The sequence below is a fragment of the Solanum tuberosum genome, unplaced genomic scaffold (genome assembly GCF_000226075.1).
Source record: "Solanum tuberosum cultivar DM 1-3 516 R44 unplaced genomic scaffold, SolTub_3.0 scf00411, whole genome shotgun sequence".
Classification (NCBI taxonomy): Eukaryota; Viridiplantae; Streptophyta; class Magnoliopsida; order Solanales; family Solanaceae; genus Solanum; species Solanum tuberosum.
In genome coordinates, this window is record NW_006239344.1 from 224,205 (window position 1) to 241,915 (window position 17,711).

General features: G+C 37.6%; 1 protein-coding gene and 2 pseudogenes across 1 annotated transcript; 1 reads left to right on the top strand and 2 right to left on the bottom strand.

Moving 5' to 3' along the window:
- Positions 1–2,748: 2,748 nt before the first annotated feature.
- Positions 2,749–5,460, bottom strand: LOC107058007 (putative late blight resistance protein homolog R1B-12; annotated as a pseudogene).
- Positions 5,461–5,586: 126 nt separating this feature from the next.
- Positions 5,587–6,677, top strand: LOC107058008 (protein TRANSPORT INHIBITOR RESPONSE 1-like). The gene is made up of 2 exons (XM_015303246.1): positions 5,587–5,613; positions 5,862–6,677. Exons 1-2 carry the CDS (start codon positions 5,587–5,589, stop codon positions 6,675–6,677), a joined length of 843 nt encoding a protein of 280 aa, XP_015158732.1.
- A 998-nt stretch (positions 6,678–7,675) lies between these two features.
- On the bottom strand, positions 7,676–11,979 carry LOC102584041 (putative late blight resistance protein homolog R1B-23; annotated as a pseudogene).
- Positions 11,980–17,711: the final 5,732 nt, after the last annotated feature.

Genomic DNA, 17,711 nt, shown 5'->3' on the forward strand with positions numbered 1-17,711 from the left:
GGACTTGATTGGTGTTTGGAAGGACCTCATGATGTTTAGGAATGATTTAGGAATGATTTGGGACAGCCAAACTTAAGAAAATCTTCGAACATAAATTCTGAAAACAGTGGAGTCCGCGTCCTGTCCGCGACGCGGAGCAGATTTTGTTCACAGAGGGAACAAGTCCGCGACACGGACTTGTTTCATGTAAGAAGCCCGACTTCCTCCTTCATTTTTCCAACTCTAAAACCCTTTTGGTTCCGGCCCTAAACACTTAGAATCCTTAAAACCCTTTAATATGCAATAGATTTCAACTCAAAAACACACTCCAATCATGTCCCAAACCAACAAGAACTTCTACACAACACAACTACAACTTCAACAACATTAACAACACAACACAACTAACAACTTTAACAACTCCAACAACTTCAACCACAACAACTAACAACTTTATCAACAAAGCCAATCCTTTCTTGATAAGAAAAGGGGCTAGGTGTGTGGGGGAAAGGATCACCCAACACTAAAAGCTCACATACCTTGATAGGGATCACCCCCGACGAAAACCCACGATGATCTCCTTGCTTGATCTCCTCTTCTTCTCTTCTTCTTCCCTTCTTCTCTTCTTCTTCTCTTCTTCTTCTCTTCTTCTTCTCTTCTTCTTCTCTTCTTCTTCTCTTCTTCTTCTCTTCTTCTTCTCTTCTTCTTCTCTTCTTCTTCTCTTCTTCTTCTCTTCTTCTTCTCTTCTTCTTCTCTTCTTCTTCTCTTCTTCTTCTCTTCTTCTTCTCTTCTTCTTCTCTTCTTCTTCTCTTCTTCTTCTCTTCTTCTTCTCTTCTTCTTCTCTTCTTCTTCTCTTCTTCTTCTCTTCTTCTTCTCTCAAAACCCTCACTCTTTTAAAAAAAAAAATGGTAAAACTGATCAAAATGATCAGCCTAACACATTTATATAACCAAAATAAAAGGCTAGGGAAAAGACCAAAATGCCCTTAATGATTCCCGGACGGATTCCCTGCCAACTGCCCAACTTTCAATGGCCATAACTCGCTCATATGAACTCGGAATTGAGCAAACTCGGTGGCGTTGGAAAGATCGTCCCACGAACTTTGCAACCATAACTGGAACTCCACCTAAATCATTCTGGGCAAGAATTTATGACTGTTCAAAGTTGGCCAAAAATTCACGATTTCCATACTTAGCCAAATTTCCAAAACTTTAAAAATTCTTTCCAAAAATGAAAATTTCCAATTCTAAGCCTCTTCAAAGCTATTTCAAATTGCCGGATGTTACAATATCTCCCCCTTGGGAACATTCGTCCTCGAATGAGATTACTCTTACTAGCTAAGGGTGTAAATCAAACTCAAACACCCAACACTGCATCTGGTTATGATGCAGACGCAGGTACCCAGGATCAGCATCTAGTACGCCGTTGATCCAGTTGAGCACTCCAGAGTCAGTGGTAAGCCTCCTTGCATTCCGGAGGACTCAATTATTTATGTTCTTAAGTTTTGTTTTATTAGGATGTTGCGGGGTCTGTCCCAACATCCATCTCAGTATTTTAGAGGCTTCATAGACAGTCAATCAGTCAGTTAGTTTGAGTCTCTCTTTTGTGTATATATATGTAAATATTCTATTTTGAGACTCGAGTTGCCGTTTTGGCCAGATTTTATCCGTTGGTTGTTTTATAACCTTTCATTGCATTGAGTTATGCTTTTGAGATAAGTTTCCGCTGAGTTAAGAAAGTCAGGCCAAGGGTTCGCTTGGGGCCAGCAATGGTCTCCGAGTGCCGGTCCCGCCCAGGGTGTAGGCTCGGGGCGTGACAAAGGTCTCTCTCAGTCAAGGATACATTCAGTTCTTGCGCATATGGATCAGAAGAAAATACCCTAAGTTATTCAAGGTCCTTGCAATAGTCGGCAATCTCCTCAAGACCGGTATCTTCAATATAATCTAGCACCTACAGTCAGTCACATTCAGATGCAAGGATTACAAGTTAAAGGCCACATTTATGTATTATGCCTTCAGTAATATATGATGATAATGATGTGTGTTAACCTCCTTTTTTAGCCTGTTTAAAAAAGAATGCATCCTTTAAATTTCAACATTCCCATTTTTGACACTCCTTTGTAAGAATGGCACAACAAGTTTAAAACCATAAGATTCAAAAAAAATTCTTCTCTAAATTTCAAACATGTATCGTATCGAGTCTCCAAACTATCGAGAGCATGCAAATCTATACAAAAGTGACACTCAAGCTAGAACTTACCCACAGCCGCTGCAATTTGTAAGAGTGTCTGCTCATCTTGCCAAGATTAGGAATTCGAGTGGTAGAATGGCTTAAATTCAAAGACATGAGTCTATGGTGCACATAAATAAGAGAAAAATAGGCTGGCAAAGCAAAGAGAATTGTAACCATCTTCTTGCATGCACCCTGCAAAGAATGTTACACTGGTCAAAATAAATTGGAACAAAGAGAAGTTATTCCATTTTATGTGGCACTCTTTTTTTTTAGTATGTTTAAAAAAGAACGACGTCTTTTCCATATTTTCAAATAACTTAATTTTGAACGTCTCATTTTACTCTTAATGATATGCTTTTAAAGCCACAAAAATGTCATGGCATGTTCAAGAAAAGCGGTTCCAAAAGTATTCATTTCTTTCTCAAACTTAGTTGCCCCCCAAATTCTGCCACATAAAATGAAGTAGAGTAGGCAATAAATTCATCTGTACTCACAGGGTAAGAGAGCTCAAGACTTTTCACACATAGTGCTTAAGAGCTACTTAAGTAACGGGATATTATTCCGGCAACGACCAGAAGTTCGTCCCCTCCCATCATATCTTCAACATATTCCTTAATCTTCATAGCAGAATCTTTAAGTTGAGGGCTCTCTACAAGCTTGACAACTTTTAACGAACAAATATACCCGAATCTAGGCGGAATCTCCTCAAGCTTGTCACATTCCAACAGATATTATTTCTCAAGAACGGGAAAAGATTCGTCTTCAACTTTCCACTTAGTAAGAGTCACTTCATCCAACCTCAAAATTTTGAGATTCTCAAAGGTGTCTTCCTCCCCCATGTTCCATTCTCCTCCCTGGATGATTGAGTGAACAAGAGTCAGCTCTTTAAGGTTGGGAAGTCTCGCTATTGTTGATAGTGCATCGGATGTCAGAGGAATGTCATACAGTCACAATTGTTTCAAATTCGAAGGGAAGTGAAAATCCCACGACCATTTTGTCGCTACAGAGGTGTTTGAACTTTCAAAACCTACTCCTACTCTGAGGGATTCTAGTTCATTTAGGAAGTCCAATTTTGGGAACCAATATTGCTCTGTTGAGTAGTCATATGATCCCTTGATACGTAATTCAAGAACTTGAAGATTGGGAAACCTTTTGAAAATATCCTCTGTGTATTTCGAATAGGAAAGCATGAGTTTCCCTAAATATCTCAAGTTCTCTAACTTTGTGTCCTCTGCTATAAGTACTGGTTCATCTGTATCCAAATCAAAGAAAGAGCAACAACTCATGACCAACACTCGCAACTTTACAAGATTCCAAATTCCCGGTAGTAGTACCAGGGGTGGTTTATCATTTTCCTTGAGAAAACAGCAATACAGACTCAACACTCTAAGTAGCCTCAAGTGTCTTAGGTGACATGTATCAAGAAGATGGTCGCACTGCCTGTATCCAGTTATCATCAAAGAATAGTCATTTGACGTGGCAACAAATCTGAAGAAGATGATGGAGAACTTGAACTTATCCATTCAAACAACTATTCCTCATTGAAACAATTACCAAGCTACTGGAAATCAAATTATCCAAATAAATCTCCGTCACTTCTTCCACACTCTTCATCTAAGTCTGTCCCACAAGTCCTTCGGCACACCATACATCTTTCAAATAAATGACTAAAATCTTTCTGTCCTTCTGGAAACTTGCAAAGTAAAGAAAGCATGGCTTGAGGTGATCTGGTAAATGGTCATAACTTAATTTTATAACCTTCATCACTTCCACTTTACTGTTCAAAATAAAGGAATTCAAATTATTTTGAACTTCAAGCCACACAGACTTTTTCTTTTCCAAACCCGCAATGACTCCAGCAATCAGATCAGCCACCAAAGGAAACCCTTTACATTTTCGAGCTATTTCTTTTCCAACATCCAACAGTTCATCTGGGCAACTCTCTTTCCCAAATGCCCTTTTCTCTAATAACTCCCAACTTTCTTCCGGGCTTAAAAATCAGAGGTCAAGAGGATCAGTGTGGAACTTTCCATGCAAAGACACTTTCTTTTCTCGAGTCATCAATATAATTCTACTTCCTTTCTCAACTTCGGGAAAAGTTCTTGTTAACTCCTCCCATGTTACGGTATCCCACAAGTCATCTAAGACAATAAGCTACCTCTCTCCATACAGTTGTTTCTGTAGCTTATCAGCAACATCAATAATCTCACTCAATTTTGAATCTGAGTCACTAACTTGATTAAAATTTTTATCCAACAACTTCTTCTCATCATATTCTTGGCCAACTGTGAACCATGCACGAAGGTCTAAATGACTAGATATTGATTTATCATTGTAGACTTTGTACGCCAAAGTCGTTTTACCTGAACCTGGCATACCAGTGATTGAAATGACATCCAGATCTGCCGGTCCACAAGTGAGCTTTCTAAGTATCCAGTTTGTATCCTCCACAAAACCTACAATTATTTTACCAGTTGTCAATGACTTTCTTTCAACTAGCTTTTTAGGAGAGTTGACAACTAGTAATAGGACACCAAATCATTCATGTTAAGAAGAAAATGACAAAAAAATACGTTTGAACTACTCAGAAATATTTGATATTCAGTTTGGAATCTACTCAATTTCTAGTTGATATTAAGAAATATTTCAATTAAGACTTTCATCAAACACATTGTAGACACTTTTCAATCATATCTTCAACCAAGTAAACTCTTTTGTGGGATTGTGCATAATTTATACTCTTGCTAATCCGGACTAAATCAGTTTGCTATTTTTAGGGTTTTTAAATTATTTTATTAGAGTCCTATGTGACTTGAATTTAGGAGTTAGTTCTTTTATTTGTTATTTAAATTTTACTGATAAGTTAGTAGAATATTTTTCTATTTTTAGTTAGGAATTATATCTATAATGTATGTCTCTAAATTATTAATAAAATAATTCTCTTTGATAATACTGCATTATTTTTTTCTCTCAAAGTCTTTCTCTGTTATTTTCTTAATTTCTTTATTAAAAAATCAACAAGAACAGTAAAAAGGTGTAAGAACCTGTTGGTGCTGCCAATTTATCCTCCAGAATATATTTGATTTACTTTTTCTCCTTGCCACATTTTGTTGTTTGACACTTATATGTATGAAGAATCTGGATATTTGCCAATGGGTAATCACGTTTGGACATGAACTGTCACAATTCTCCGCCCAAATTTTGCCAGAATATTCCAATATTTTAGAAACTCCAAATACTTGTTTTCATATTTTTAACTTTGTATCACTTACGAAAAAAATAAATAAAAAAAATTCAACATTTTTCCAAGTTATATTAATTATTTTTAGGCATAATACATTAACATGACATTTAGCATGGCTTCAGTGGATAACTATGGCCTTTAACTTTGCCGGTGCACAAGTATGCTTATCTGCCACAAAGGAAAGAGATAAGAAAGTTAATCAAACTTCCAATACTCTCCGTTTGTAGTCGATGAAGTGATTGAGAGCGCTAAGGTCTCAAGTTCAAATTTCAGCGGAGACAAAAATCCTAGATGATTCTTCCCATATGTCATATCATTGGTGGACAGAGTTATCTGATACCTGTTGCTGGTGCGTGTTTTCAATAGTCATGGCTCGATACATTAACTGTTTTTTTTTTCTGAGAAGGGATACATGAACGGTCTTGAGGAGATTGCCAACACTTGTAAGGAACTTCAAGAGCTTAGGGTGTTTCCTTCTGATCCATTTGCTCCAGGACCTAATGTATCCTTGACAGAGCAAGGCCTTGTAGCTGTCTCAATGGGCTGCCTTAAGCTTCAGTCAGTTTTATACTTCTGCCGCCAAATGACAAATGACGCCTTAGTTACTATTGCAAGGAACCGTCCTAACATGATCCGATTTCGTTTGTGTATTATCGAGCCTCGAACTCCTGATTACTTAACCCTTGAACCACTTGATGCTGGTTTTGGGGCCATTGTGCAACACTGCAAGGAATTGCGGCGACTTTCTCTTTCTGGCCTCCTTACAGATCGTGTGTTTGAGTACATCGGGGTCCATGTTAAGAAGTTAGAGATGATTTCCTTAGCTTTTGCAGGGGATAGCGATCTAGGCCTCCACTATATTCTCTCTGGTTGTGAGAGCCTCCGTAAGTTGGAGATTAGAGACTGCCCTTTTGGCGATGAGGCTCTGTTGGCTAATGCTGCAAAGCTGGAGACAATGCGATCCCTTTGGATGTCTAATTGTTCAGTAAGTTTTGAAGCATGTAAGCTGTTAGCCCAGAAGTTGCCAGGGCTTAATGTTGAAGTTATAGATGAGAGGGGTCATCCGGATACGAGACCAGAAAGTTGCCCTGTTGAGAAACTTTACATATACAGGACAGTGTCAGGAAGGAGGTTTGACACTCCTGGTTTTGTTTGGAATATTGATGAAGATGCAGCATTGACTCCATATAGCAACGGGAATTGCTCTCTGGTTTCTTCTTAGGAAGACCTTCAGGTATGAGTTCTATGTTAATCTTTCACCCGCGTTTACTTGCTTGAGCCTTGTGTAGTTGCAGTGCTGGTTATGGTGGCAGTGAAGCGATTTGACCCTTTGTTGAGCGACTTCGCAGCAATTAATTACAAATAATGAGTTTAAACTCTTGTTGTTGTGCTATATCAGTAAGGACAAACTATTGTATTTTTTGGGGTTTTGGGGGGGGGGGGGGGGGAGATGTTCAACTATGTATACCTATTTTGTATCATTATGTATCAGTTTAACTTTCGCTAGTGACTTGAACTTCTTCTGTTGAAATGGTGCTGTCAATGTACTTGTGGTCATGTATTTTTGTATTTCTCTTTGAAGATTAATATGAACCTTTCATTCATTTGAGTGCTGGCAATCTCATTTGTTGAACATTTAGAAGAAGGTATTTCAGTGTTCTACTACGAGTCAGTTTGATAAACACACTTATTTTCGTTCAAAGTGTGATTTCAGCCTAAGTTGGTTGTATGTTTGTGATGAAAGGTCGTTGGGTTTGTGACAGTAGTATCAATGTTGTTTTAAATCAGTACCTTGATTGAGGTTAAACGATTGTGCTTTGAGCACATAAGATGGGACTTCAGACCAAGTTAGACACAAAGGAGGTTTGGACAGCCAAAGACAAATCCACAGTGTAATCTATGAATTCAAGTGAATCCCTCAACTTTTGTCAATCCTATGCATATGTGTATTAAGTTATCGACTTAATAATTATAAATATGTGATTGAGAATCTAATTTTTATTGATATTAATCCGAGGTCGCCATAAAAACTTGTAAACATCAAATTCTAGATTTGTCTTGCATATGGATAATACAGACGGATAATACGCAGTCTACAAGAAAATTAATGTGTGTGTGAATGCAAAGAAAAAAATAAAGAGAGAATGACAATGGCAAACAACATAGCATAGAATAAGATACCTAGTGGCAGTGATAGGAATAGTAATGTTTAAAATAACAACTTAACAGAATTTTCTTAATCATATACAATATCACCCAGCAAAGTACAATATACTTTTCAACCATAATGCTACTTATATAACGGGATATTCTTCTGGCCAAGGATCTGAAGCTTGTCCCCTCCCCTCATATCTTCAGCGTATTCCTTAATCTTGAGAGCAGAATCTTCAAGTTGAGGGCTCTTTACAAGTTTGATAATTTTCAATGAATAAATATCTCCAAAACTAGGCGGAATCTTCTCAAGCTTACGACATGCCCGCAGTTTTAATTTCTCAAGGGAGGGAAAGGATTCCTCTCCAACCTTCCACTTGGAAAGAGTCGGTTGATGCAAGTTCAAAAATTTGAGATTCTCAAAGGTGTCTTCCTCCCCCATGTTCCATTCTTCCCCATGGATGATTGTATCATAAATGGAAAACTCTTCAAGGTTGGGCAGTCTCGCTATTGTTGATAGTGAATCGGATGTCAGAGGAAACTCACTCAACGACAATGTTTTCAAATTCGAAGGGAAGTGAAAATCCCATGGCCGATTTATGGCTGCAGAGGGCCTACTGTCATTTATGTTTGAACTTATAAAACGTACTGTGAGGTCTTCTAGTTCAGTTAGGCAATCCAATTTTGGGAACCAGTATTGCTCTGTTGAATAATCCCATGATTCCTTGAGTTCAAACTGAAGCAATTGAAGATTGGGAAGCCTTTTCAAAATATCCTCTGTATCTTTCGAATAGAAAAGCAGGAGTTGCCCTAATAGTGTCAACTTCTCTAACTTTGTGTCCTCTGCTATCAGTATTGATTCATCTGCATCCATATCAAAGAAAGAACAAGCAGTCATGACCAGCACTCGCAACTTTACAAGATCCCAAATTCTCGGTAATAGTATCAAGGTTGATTCTTCGTTATCCACCAACAAGATTTCTAGATTCCACAGGTTTGATAAAGACAAAGGCAGTGATTTAACTTGTGTCCCAATTCTTAAGTACCTCAAATGATTCAACATGCATATTTCATTCAGCAAAGAATCTTTCACCATGATAAAAGAGGGATCCAGGGACAACACTCTAAGAAGCCTCAAGTGTCTTAGGTGAAATGTATCAGAAAGATGGTCGTCCAGCTTGTGTCCATTTATGCTCAAAGAATAGAGGTGTTTACCAGAATGCCTTTTCTTATTTGAACCGAACAGGACAAAATTAAGCCCAAACTGCTCCTCATCATCATAATCAATGGTAATTTCACGATGCAACAAATCTGATGGAGCACTTGAACTTATCCAATCAAACAACTTTTCCTTTCTTGCTTTTATCAAACAAAAGTCATGCACAAGATCATGAAGTCGGAAAGTCAGGTGATCACCTATCTCATTGAAACAAATTACCAAGCTACTGGAAATTAAAACATCCAAATAAATCTTCACCACTTCTTCCATACTCTTCATTTCTGTCTTTTCCATAAATCCTTCAGCACTTGATAAAACTTTGAAGTTAAGGATAGAAATTGTAGTGTCCTTCGGACTACTTGCTAAGGAAAGCAAGCATGGCTTGATGTGATGTGGCAAATGGCCATAACTTAATTCTATAACCTTCATCACTTCCACTTCACTATTCAAAATAAAGGAACTCAAATTATTTTGAACTTCAAGCCACACAGTCTTTTTCTTTTCCCTCCCAGCAATGACTCCAGAAATCAGATCCACCACCCAAGGATGCCCTTTACAATTTTCGGCTATTTCTTTACCAACATCCAATAGTTCATCAGGGCAACTCTCGTTTCCAAATGCCCTTTTCTCTAATAACTCCCAACTTTCTTCTGATCTTACCAATCGAAGGTTAAGAGGAGCAGTGTAGAGCTTTCCATGCAAAGCCACTTCCTTTTCTCGAGTTGTCAATATAATTCTGCTTCCTTTCTTAACTTCTGGAAAAGGTCTTGTTAACTCACCCCATGTAGTAGTATCCCACACATCATCTAAGACAATAAGATACCTCTTTCCAAACAGTTGTTTCCGTAGCTTATCAGCAACATCAATGTTCTCACTCAATGTTGAATCAGAGTCACTAACTTGATTGAAAATTTTATCCAACAACTTCTTCTCGTCATATTCTTGGTCAACTGTGCACCATGCACGAAGGTCGAAATGACTAGACACTGATTTATTATTGTATACTTTGTATGCCAAAGTAGTTTTACCTGAACCCGGCATACCAGTGATCGAAATGACATCTAGATCTGTCGGTCCACCAGTGAGCTTTCTAACTATCCATTTTGTCTCCTCCTCAAAACCTACAATTATTTTCTCAGTTGTCAATGACTTACTCTCAACTGGTTTCTTGGGAGAGTTCACAACGATGAGATCTATGTTCTTGGGAATCTTCTCATGTAAATCAAAGTCCTCTTCTTTGATAAGCTTGATCTTCTTTATGGTAATGGGAAGTGAGAAAATAAGATGTAAGAGACCATTATCTCTAACAATAATTGAATCAATGTCATCTTTTGCCTCATATGCCACATCTAAAACACGTGCCTAGAGATCCTTATGCCATTCTTGCTCAATATTCACGAAAAAAGATCTTATCGATTCGAGGTCTTGTTTCACCAGCCCAATTTGTTCCTTTATCAAAGCAATTGAATAAGCATTGGAATCCAGCAAATCATCCAAGTGTCTCTGTAGCAGATGCATGAAGAGAGGTCCATCACTCATGGGGAAGCAACATTGAGATGAATCCGGGACTTTCAGATAAACATGTTTGAGATCTTCCTTGAGGAGATCAATATTTTCCGGCAACTTTAGGGTTGCACGATTTGTCTCATCGGTACTCTCTTTATTCCTGAATTTCTCTTCTAAGTCGCGAACAAGAGTTGATACCTCCTTGATAAGTGCTCCAACAAGTGCCAATAGATCAAATAATTTGTCATGATGAATAAAGTCCTTGGGCATATCAGAAAGAATAATTAATAGGAACTCATTCATGACATGAATGTTTCGAGCCCCTAAAGTGCTAGGGGTAGTAACAGTTACCATGTGCTCTTGTAGATGAATAAGATATTCCCGAAGAATGTCCGGAGAGGTTTCCAGGAGCTGCTTAATGAAGAGTCCAATTTCTACTGAAGTTGAAGCTTTCAAATTTGTATAACATATGTGCAGAAACTCCAGTTCAGTTGGAACAATCTTCAAGAGTAGATGTGCTAGCTTGATGAGTCGAGAGTCTCTATCATTCTGATCATCCTCATCTAACTCGGAGAGTTCAGAGTCTTCATCAGTCAGATCATTCTTATCTAGCTTGGAGAGTCGACCGTCTTCATCAGTCTGATCATCCTCATCTAGCTCGGAGAGTTGAGAGTTTTCATCAGTCTGATCATCCTTATCTAGCTCGGAGAGTTGAAAGTTTTCATCAGTCTGATCATTCTTATCTAGCTCGGAGAGTTGAGAGTTTTCATCAGTCTGATCATCCTCATCTATCTCGGAGAGTTTAGAGTCTTTATCAATATGATCCTCCCAAAGGAAGTGTCCTACTCTCTCAGCCAGAGTTTGCATCAGTCTGATCATCCTCATCTATCTCGGAGAGTTTAGAGTCTTTATCAATATGATCCTCCCAAAGGAAGTGTCCTACTCTCTCAGCCATCAGTTGAAACTGAGGTAAGACATATTCAACTATCTCGTGCTCAATGTAACCATTCACTATCAACCCATGGAAATCTCTTACATTGCCACATACATTCTGGAGAACCTCATATTGAGTCTCTAATGGAAACATCTTTTCAGCACGATACTTGGATAGATGATGGAGATTCAAGAGGAGGAAGTCCAATTGCTCATCCGTTATGGTGGCATCTGATTTAGAACGATGATGCAAGCTGATACAGTCATCCACATTACAGGCGAGGATAGCAAGGACATATTCACACCCGACGTTGTTTTCATCATCATCCAAAATTGGTTGAAGGAGATTCTTAACCTCTTGTCTTTTTCCAGTCATTATGTCTTCAAACTGCTCCAAATCGAAATAAGAAAGCTGGACATATGTACAAATAAATGTCAGGTTCAATTTCAGCTTTTCAATTAGATCCACATCAATAACTTCTTCATTCTGTAATCTCTCCATGAAATCTAGAACATTGGCAACGTCCTTGCGAAGAGCAGAAAACGATACCTGCCAAAAGACCAACTGTTATACTCATATCAAATTTACAACCACATTTCTACCATGCAATATGTTATTCTATACAGGCACATAGCATAGCTATAGGGGGCATACCGATGAGTTGTTTGCTTTCTCTTCCTCTCTTACTTGATGATTTTCTTTTCCTCTTTCCATGATTGTAATTTTCAGTAGTCTGTGAAAAAGTAAAATTTCCTTCAGGTTCTTAAAATCTGATGTATAAAGATCACCTACATAAAACTTTATCAGGAGAAAGAAGAGGAAAAGTTGTAGAAAAACAATACCAGAAACAATTCTCATTCATCCCACCACACACCGAGACCTCTGATTAAGAGACCTTAAGCATAATCTTGCCTTTTGGCATATTTTTGTTAGACAGGTTGAAGTAATAGGTTGAAAGACAAATCAAATAGCTAGATCAAGATTTAGAATTCCAAGATTATTCAAATATAATTCATCGACTTCTCAAGTCTTTTAAATACCTAAAGTAAAAGGACCAAAATTACTCAGAAGTATCTTTAAGAGATAATTTCAAACATAAGGGATCATTTTCTCAACCATCCTCATCATGTTATTATGTTGTCAATAAATCAAAAGGAAAATCAATTCTGTTATATCTTTAGAGTCGTAATGAAAAATGAAATCCCTAAGAGATAGATCTTACCTTATCACTGTCTGAAGTTTAGCAATAATGTTGAAGAGTGAGTAAGCTGAGTATGGGAGCAAAATGATATGATTTTGTTAAGTGTAAAGGTCAACAATAGAAAGAAGCTGGATCTAGATTTTTCTTGGGAGGTTATACATATATTTAATATAAAGGCAATTCCAAGATTATTAGTAATATACAATTCTGCTGCTTTGTCTGAATGCTTTTAGATGGTCATGGGTATGAAGAATGAAATATTAAAATACAATTCATTGTCTTGACAATATGTGACCTGTAAATTGTAATCTAATACAAACAGAGCCAATTGTTGAAAATGAAACAAGTGGTTGCTATTTTATTAAAGTTCATTCATCAAATACATTATAGACATCTACTAAAGAGTAGTTAAGTACCTTCTACATTCAATCTTAAGGTTGTAGGTTAGAGTTATCAATGGTGCAAAAAAAGGTGAGAGCAGAAAATAATACCTGCTAAAAGATATCTATGAAATCCAGAACATCGACAACGTCCTAAAAACCTCATAGCTCATAGCCCTTAATTTCTCATAAACAAAATCCAACTTAGAGAAACTATTTTTGTCATTTACTTGAAGAAAGTCATTGTTTTCAATAGTGATGAGAGTACCAAAAATAAGATGAGTTAACTAACCTTTTTACTTGATGAAACTATATATCCTCTCCCTGCTTTGTTATTTGATCAAAATTATGGAATTAAACACAAAGTATGTATGGAAGAATAATTAATCTCACCAAATCATTGTGTTGTTTGGTTTAATCCTCCTTATAAAAAGACCAAAATGCTTGTTTTGTTGGGAGATGTTTTGGTTGGGTGAATGAATCAGATATGGGAAAATTCAAACAAGGATTCAAACGATATTAATGGGAAAAGGTTCAAATATATGAAATTTGAAAAAAAAATCTCATCTATGTCATTTACTAAAAAGTTATATTTTTGTTTGAGAAAAAGCTCATTTACGCCATTATGGATTAACAGAAATCCATCCGATTTTGCAAAACCATTTTGTCCACACGTGGCGGACAATGATTTAGTGTTTTTTGTAAAGAGTTTTGAGTGATAAATAGTTGCTTGAGTGGACAGTAATTTCGTACCAAGAGACTTTTGGGCAGAAGCAGTTCGTTGGAGCGTTCATATATTGAATAGATGTCCTACCAGCTCTATTCAAAGTATGACACCTCATGAAGCTTGGAGTAGGCATAAAACCAAATGTTGAGTACTTTCGGATTTTTGGGTGTATAGCATATGCACATATTCCGGATGCGGCGAGGAGAAAGTTGGACGATAAAGGTCAGAAGTGCATTTTCCTTGGTATTAGTGACAAATCAAAAGCTTATCGCTTGTTCAATCCTATTACCAAGAAAATTGTTGTTAGCCGAGATGTTATTTTTAATGAAGAAGCAATCTGAAATTGGAGCGATAACAATTCGTTTCAACATATTCCAGTTTCTGTTGAAGAAGAAGAGGAACCAGAACGACCTTTGGAGATCAGTTCACAAGCAAGTCCAGTTGTATAGGATGCTGAAAGTGTTGAACATGAATAAGGTGATTCTCAGTTCAACAATGAACGTCCACAACGTAATAGAGGAGCACCAAGATGGTTGGAAAATTATGAGGTATATAGGACTAGGAAATCTGGAAATACAGTAAGTCATCTTTCTTTATTTTCAGATTGTGATCCTATATCTTTTGCCGATGCCGTTAAAGACCTGAAGTGGCAGCAAGCCATGGACGAGGAGATTAGATCAATTGAAAAAATGATACTTGGGAGTTGACAAATCTTCCAGAAAATCAGAAAACCATTGGTGTCAAATGGGTTTACAAAACAAAGTTGAAGGAAAATGGAGAGGTCGACAAGTTCAAAGCTCGCGTAGTAGCAAAAGGATATAAGCAAGAGTATGGTGTTGACTATGTAGAAGTGTTTGCTCCCGTTGCTCGTTTAGATACCATCAGATTGGTGATTGCTTTGGCTGCTCAAAATGCTTGGAAAATCTATCAGTTGGACGTGAAATCTGCCTTCCTACATGGTGAACTTCAAGAAAAGGTATGTCACGCCCCGAGCCTACACCCTGGATGTGGCCAGCACTCGAAGACCATTGCTAGCCCCCAAGCGAATCCTTGTCCTGGCTTTCTTAACTCAGCGGAAACCTAACTCAACAGAATAACTCAATGCAATGAAAGGTCATAAAACAACCCGACTGATAAAATCTGGCTAAGAAGGCAACTCGAGTCTCAAAATAGAATATTTACATATATACATAGATGAGAGACTCAATACTAACTGACTGACTGTCTGTCTGATTGTCTATGAAGCCTCTATAACACTGAGATGGATGTTGGGACAGACCCCGCAACATCCTAATAAAGCAAAACTAAGAAACACAAAATAACCGAGTCCTCCGAAATGCAAAGAGGCTCACCACTGACTCTGGAGTGCTTAGCTGGATCAACGGTTTGCTGGATGCTGATCCTGGGTACCTGTGTCTGCATCATAATAAGATGCAAGTTAATTGGCATCAGTACATGGAATGTATGAGTCTGCGAGCTGAACAGCTAAACAACAACTTAAGCTTGAAAGGAGTACAAGAGAACACTTACCTTGGCTCTGTTCGACTCAAGAATAACTGAACTCAAATATAAAGCAATAAGACACATGCAATATATAAAACTTGTAAAACTATTTAAAACATGACGTCAAAATCATATTTATAATATCATAAAAATATCATGCTTCCTCTCAAAGTCTACTTGTGTAGTGCATAAATGAAGTCCCATACCCCCATCCATACTAAGCAGAATCCCTCGAGGAATCATGCAATTTCTACTGTGGGAGTTTCTCTAACCAACAACCACCACTATAAGCTTACGTGGTGATACAACGTCTTGTCCACGCTGCCAGAACTGTTCTATACTTTGCCGTCATATAGAACGCTTTTAACTTAGTGGATCCACTAGCTTAACTTTACGTGATCATCTAACAAGTATGACCCGTTAAATCCCATGATGGCTACATGGTTCCTATGGAGAGTTGAGTTAATATGAACTCGTGTCCCCAATTCGGTGCTCAAAACTACTCCCAAAAATATACTTTAGCTCATAAGTGTTTTAAACACATCTTTGTTTGGTTTGAAATAATTGCTCAAACCACTCTCTTAAAAGAGGTAATTGCTCTTGAAAACTCTTTTAAAAAGAACATATCAAAATCATATTTTCAATATGATCATTGATGACTCGGGAAGTCATACTGCATAAACATTGATGGTATATCTCGAGACTGTAACACCCCAGAGAATTTTTCGAACTAAGACTCGAGCCGTCCTTCATGTGGAGTGAGATTTTACCGAGGAATAAAAATTTCTTGAGTGTTAAGTTAAGGTCCCTAGATGTAGCACATTGAGTTCCAAGAAGATTTAAATTGGAAGTAGTCACTTTTGGAAAAAGTTCAGAATCTGGAAATTTGGCTAAGTTTAAAATCTGGAAATTTGGCTAAGTATGGAAAAAAGGTGAGATTTTGGCCAACTTTGAGCAGTCATAACTCCTAGCTCAGGATGATCCAGGAGTAGTTCCAGTTATGTTTGGAAAGCCCTTGGAACGATATTTCCAATGCCACCGAGTTTGCTCGATTCAGAGTTCGTATGAGCGAGTTATGCCCTTTGAAAGTTGGGCAGTTGGCAGGGTGTCCGTCCGGAAATTTAAGGGCATTTTTGGGTCTTTTTCACAAATCATTTCTTTTGAGGTTATATTGTTGTGTTAGGCTGATTGTGGATTATTTTTGTTCCATTTTTAAAAGGGTAAGAGTTAGGGTTCTTGAGTTGAAGAAGAGAAGAAGAGAGAAAGAAGAGAAGAAGAAGAGGAGATCAAGGAGTTCCGTCAAGATCATCATAGGAAATCGTCGGGGGTGATCCCTATCAAGGTATGTGAGTTATTGTGTGGGTTGATCCTTTCCCCACACACCAAGCTCATTTTATGATTTGAGAAAAGATTGGAATTGTTGTTGAAGTTGTTAGTTGTTGTTGATGTTGTTAGTTGTGTTGTTGAAGTTATTGTTCGTTGTGGGACATGATTGGGTTGTGTATTTGAGTTGAATCTCTTGTATGTTGAGGGATTTTTATGATCCTTAGTGTTGGTTGGTTCATACCCCCACACACCAACTCGTTTTTAATTCCAAGAAAAGATTTTATTTTGGTTGTTGAAGTTCTTGCTGATTTGGGACAAATTTGGTTGTGTTTTTGAGTGGAATCCATGTATGTTGAGGGGTTTATGACCCCAAGTGTTTGGGAAAAGAACCTTGAAGTTAAGAGGGTTTAGAGTTGGCAACATGAAGGAGAAAAGTCAGGCTGCTTTCAGGAAACAAGTTTGCATTGCAGCTGTGTTCCCTCTGTGAACAAAATCTGTTCAGCTGTTTTCAGAATTTAATTTCGAAATTTTTCTTAAGTTTAGCTGTCCTAAATTATTCCTAATCATCATGGGGTCCTTCCAAACACAAATCATTAACCTTGAATTCATAATCCAATTTAAGGAGAGTTAGTTCCAAGTCAAGTAAAGTTAGTTTCAAAGTCAAGTGAAGTTAGTTTCCAAGTCAAGTGAAGTTAGTTTCCAAGTCAAGTGAAGTTAGTTTCCAAGTCAAGTGAAGTTAGTTTCCAAGTCAAGTGAAGTTAGTTTCCAAGTCAAGTGAAGTTAGTTTCCAAGTCAAGTGAAGTTAGTTTCCAAGTCAAGTGAAGTTAGTTTCCAAGTCAAGTGAAGTTAGTTTCCAAGTCAAGTGAAGTTAGTTTCCAAGTCAAGTGAAGTTAGTTTCCAAGTCAAGTGAAGTTAGTTTCCAAGTCAAGTGAAGTTAGTTTCCAAGTCAAGTGAAGTTAGTTTCCAAGTCAAGTGAAGTTAGTTTCCAAGTCAAGTGAAGTTAGTTTCCAAGTCAAGTGAAGTTAGTTTCCAAGTCAAGTGAAGTTAGTTTCCAAGTCAAGTGAAGTTAGTTTCCAAGTCAAGTGAAGTTAGTTTCCAAGTCAAGTGAAGTTAGTTTCCAAGTCAAGTGAAGTTAGTTTCCAAGTCAAGTGAAGTTAGTTTCCAAGTCAAGTCGAGTTAGAAGTCAAGTGAAATTAGAAGTCAAGCTTAGAAGTTAAGAAGTTAGTTCAAGCAAGTCCTCCAAGCTTTTCAAGAGTCTTTATAGAACGTTTTAACTTCATTCTAAGGCTCAAGTTCCAAGTTAAGTATT

Coding starts and splice junctions, on each gene's coding strand:
- LOC107058008 (XM_015303246.1), top strand. CDS start 5,587: ATGGCCTTTAACTTTGCCGGTGCACAA. Junction 5,614..5,861: donor TTAACTTTGCCGGTGCACAA/GTATGCTTATCT, acceptor TTTTCTGAGAAG/GGATACATGAACGGTCTTGA.